At 44.1% G+C, this 4,535-nt stretch overlaps 1 protein-coding gene across 1 annotated transcript; it reads right to left on the bottom strand.

Annotated features, from left to right (window-relative positions):
• Positions 1 to 2,213: 2,213 nt before the first annotated feature.
• LOC105043426 (heat stress transcription factor B-2b) lies at positions 2,214 to 3,792 on the bottom strand. The gene is made up of 2 exons (XM_010920968.4): positions 3,289 to 3,792; positions 2,214 to 3,176 (listed from the first exon to the last, which is right to left on the bottom strand). The coding sequence occupies exons 1-2, from the start codon at positions 3,547 to 3,549 to the stop codon at positions 2,457 to 2,459; spliced, it is 981 nt and encodes a 326-aa protein (XP_010919270.1). The 5' UTR covers positions 3,550 to 3,792; the 3' UTR covers positions 2,214 to 2,456.
• Positions 3,793 to 4,535: the final 743 nt, after the last annotated feature.

The following is a 4,535-nucleotide window of genomic DNA, read 5'->3' as shown; positions in this document are numbered from 1 at the left end:
TAATTATATATAATAATATTATATTTTTTATAATAAATTTTAAAAAAATTATTGGTTCTTTACCAATAATTAATATTTATCAATAAATACATTAAATATATTGATTATATTGTTATTTATAAATAATATTATCAATATTTTACTATATTAACTATAATAGATTAAGTTATTATATTAATTATAATAAACATATTAACTATAATATTATATATTGACTAAAATTTGTATATTATTAAGATATTAATATAATATTAATACAATATGTATTGATATAATCAATATATGAATTATATGAGATGATTAATATGATATTAATATAATTTTAGTGGGGCATTTTTGTCAATGACAATATCAAATTACCTCCATCGATAATTTGACATGAAAAAAATATCATTTTTTAGATAGTATACATTTTACTTTCTCTTTTGATAAAGTAAACATAGGATCCACTATTTATTTTAGCATCTCTTTCATCCTTTTGTTCATACCAAAAATAATAATTGGGTACCAAATTTATTTTCCCATGCCAAATTACCAGTCAACCAAATGAACCCTAAAAAATTTGAGTGTTATTTTGATAAAAAATTGTAACTTTATAGTATTTATGAAGTCAAACCTTAATAAAGAAAGATATCTTAAGCATTCGTTGTGCTCTCAATCAATTTCCATATGTGTGAATCTGAATCACTTTATTTGAAAATGAAAGAATACAAGTAGTCACATCCAATACGTAGAGGCATCAACACTATGAACGGGGTCAACAATATCACCATTCTAGAACGGCACGATTTGTCAAGCACAAGACAGCACTATCTTAATTTTGAATAAATTATGGAGGACCGAGTCGTCTAGGATGCCATCAAACCGTTATCAGGATATTTGATTGGACCATATTTCATGTAGATGACACATGTTTCACCATGAACAATAAACTAACCATGCCTATGAGTTATGACGGATAACCCTCATGACTAATCCCAAATACAGGAAGCATTTATGTCTATAAAATTAGAAAGTTTTGAGGGTTCTCTGTGGAGGTTGTGAGTTATTGTTATTCTCCTGATAAGGACACATACATCATGGCTTCATCAGGACCACCTAGAAGACATTTTACTAATCTTATGGCAGCTAATGCCCCACCTTAGATTTCATCTTCTGCTTTGTTACCTCTTCACCAAAGGTTCCAATCAGTCAGAGATAAACAATATTATGTTATTTTACTTCTAACATACGCTAGATATATATTCACATAAAATCTTATAAACCTCGTACAATGAATATCTCGAACTTTAACATTCAAGCACGGTCGTACATAGAAATTCTTGATGAACCAACAGCTCATTCTTTCCTATCTGACCTCACTAAATCAAAAGCATAACAATACATGCACAAATTTCAAAAGAAAATTCAATCTAGTAAAACAAATGACATGATAAAGTTAGGCTACCTCATTTCACATGCCACACGAGTCATACTCTCTAGGGGACCATGTTTTCCGATCCATGGCCTGATCCAAAAGCGCAAGAAAATTCCACGGGTACACGGAAGGTAATCTTATTGGTTCAACAAGAATAATCGGAGAGGACGCTATCGGATTAACGCGTAAACCTCACCAACCAATGACCAACATATCTCAGAAAGAATACGAAAAACCAAAAAAAAAGGAGGTCACGCATCCACACACAGGTCACCACTCCACCGGGTAAAGCTACGCCGTCGGAAAAAAAAAGCCCACGCAGTCAAAAACCCACTTTTTCTTTTTCTTTTTTTTTTTTTTGACCCCCACACCACTCCAACAGCTCGAAAGCCGGAAGAGTCAACACTTCCAGAAGAAGTTCCTTTTCTTTCAATTCATTTTTTCAATATCACGCCTAATAAAGACATGCAAGCCAATAAAGCGAGTACCAAGAGAAGCCGGACATCCCACGTCCTGGAATGTCCCATGAAGCTCCAATCCTATATTTTTTTAATGCTTTCTTGGTTGCACGGTGGATGGGCCCATGCTCCTCCAATTTCCACAATCACAGCACCGGCATTCCCTTAACCTCTCTTGATCAGATGATTGCCTACCCTAATCAAGCACAACAAGCTACAATTTGTCCCAGAAAAAGAAGATACGATAGGATCGCTAGAAGAATCTCCACAATATTAAACTTTTTCTGGAGTCTCCTGCGAGTAAACTTACCTTTGTCGAGTCATCACAAAGAGAGAGAAGAATCTTTTTGATCAGATGCCAAAGAAATGGCCTTTTCCGTTCCATCAGCGCGTCAGCAACAGCAGAATTTACCGCGTTCTTGATTAAGTGCGGAAAGTGCTCTTCTTTCTTGTTTCTTTCCAAGAAAGTTCGGATGATAATTCTACACCAGAAAAAAAAAAAAAAGGAAAAAAAAAAAAAGAAATCAAATTCTAGGAGGTTCTCTGGGCTTGTGACGAAGTCCTCGGATCACGTGCTCCGGCTATCCATTGCACACCCGCTGGTTCGGTGGAGGACAGCAGAGGAGCCACCGGCGGTGGTCCGTCGACGAGTCCTGCGGATCGGCCCCCGGATCCAACGGCTCAGGTTTCACCTCCGGGCCCGACGTGTCCGCCTCCTCAGGGTCGTCACACAGGGATCGCTTCAGTCGGATCGGGACGCCAAAGAGCCTCGTGCTGGGTCCCTCCTCCGCGTTCACTCGCTCCGCTTCCGGCGACCGCATCAACGGCATCAGGTCTAGGGGCGGAGCCACCTCCAGCGGCGGCCCGCCACTAGCGGCGGAGGCGGTGGCACAGCCCTGCTGCTGGCTGGAGGCGTACTTGGACATGAGGAGGAAGATGTTGTTGCAGAGATTTTTCATCTGCCCAAGCTCGTGCGAGAGCTGCATGTTCTCCCTCCGAAGCCGCTCGTTCTCTTCCATCAACTCCGCCGCGCCGCTGCACCCCGGCGGCGGCGCCCGTCCCGCTCCCGCCGCGGGCGGCTGCTGCCCCCCTCCAGGGGAGGAGTTTGAGGAGAGGACCTGCTCGTCGCCTGAGTTCCCCGGCGATCCACCCCGGTTCGCCGGGACCGCTACGGGAATCGCTGCCTGGACTGCCGCCGGAGTGATCTTACGGCGATGGATGTCGCACAAAAGCCGCTTCTCTCCTCTTCTAAAGCACTCGTTCGCGAACTCCCATCTATCCGGCACCATCTTGCGGAATCCCTACAATCCAGCGATCCACATCAAAAGTATTCGGGGGGGGGGGGGGAGATTGTGTAGGGAAATCTAAACCAGACAACCAAACAACGCGCGGTGATTGAATGAATGAACTCACGTAGGTATTGAGCTGGCGGACGAAGCTGGAGAAATTGTTGTGTTTGAAGTACTTGGGAAGAAGATCGCGGGCGAATTCGGCGGGGCGCCAGACGATGAAGGTGGTCCCATCCTCGTTCCACGAGATCACATCATCGATGGCAGGATCGTCGACAAGCTGGTACGTCTTCGTCAGGAACGGCGTGGGCATCGACCTCTGCCCGTCCGCCGCCACCGTTGCCGCCGCCGGCTGTTCCCCCTCCACCGCCGGAGGAGGAGCCATCGCCCCTAGCGCCGATCGCTCCACGGATCTCAAGTCAAGCCAAGCCCCCTCTTTTTTCGAAAACCCCCCAGAAAAAGGAAAAATGAACGGAGATCTCTAGATGAATTTATTTTCTTCCACAAGACAATTAGGAAAGTTTCTGAAGAGACGAGAGGCAGACGTGCGGTAGGTTCAAGGATTCAAAGATTCTAGAAGGTTCGGGGTAGGGATATATTGGAACGCAAGAGTTGGGAGAGGGGAAGCAGAGGAGGAAGAGGAAGGAGTTGGAAGAAAAGAGAAAGAAAGAGAATGGTGGGGAAGAAAGAGGGCAATCCCTTAGCCATCCAATCAACCGAAAAGAAAGGAAACGGATGGAAAGCGCGAGAAGCTCCCCCAGACGTTTATTCCAGAACGTTCCCAGAAGGCGTTCGACGCCTGGTTTGTCACGACACGTGTCGGTCGCCAAGTGGACGCAGGAGAGATAAGGTTACTGTGAGCGAAACCCGGAATCGAAGCGGACCGAGAGAGGAGAACGGAACGTAGGGCGAGGCGGATGAACGGAAGCGGATCAGCTCCCGTACCAACTATAAAGAAACCTTAGATCGAGCTCTGAAATTAGGAACACGAATCTCGAAGTCCAGTTCGATGCAAAATAGGCGTGAATGTTCTGCTGTTGTCTGGGTTGGGTTGGAGATGATCCAAACTGAAAACGGGGGTAAGAAAGACAAAGAGAAACGAACACGTGTAAATATGTGATGAAATGGAGGTACGATCTAAAAGGCGGGCGCTTTCTTTATTTCGGACTCCCGAGAAAGACCGTCTAGAAGTTTTCCTCTTTAGGGTGCCAATCAGCTGGTTGAGGCAAAACGCCAGACATCGTTTTCTACGATGGGAATCTTCGCATGTGTGATAGATTGTCAACGTTTCGTGTGATGATTTGACGTATGACTTGTTCGGTGTCATGGCGGATGCAACTGATCTTCGCCTTTTGCCGCACTGGCTACCGA

The sequence above is a fragment of the Elaeis guineensis genome, chromosome 4 (genome assembly GCF_000442705.2).
Source record: "Elaeis guineensis isolate ETL-2024a chromosome 4, EG11, whole genome shotgun sequence".
Classification (NCBI taxonomy): Eukaryota; Viridiplantae; Streptophyta; class Magnoliopsida; order Arecales; family Arecaceae; genus Elaeis; species Elaeis guineensis.
Note: the sequence above shows the minus strand (reverse complement) of the source record. Positions and strands in the feature narration are given on the sequence as shown.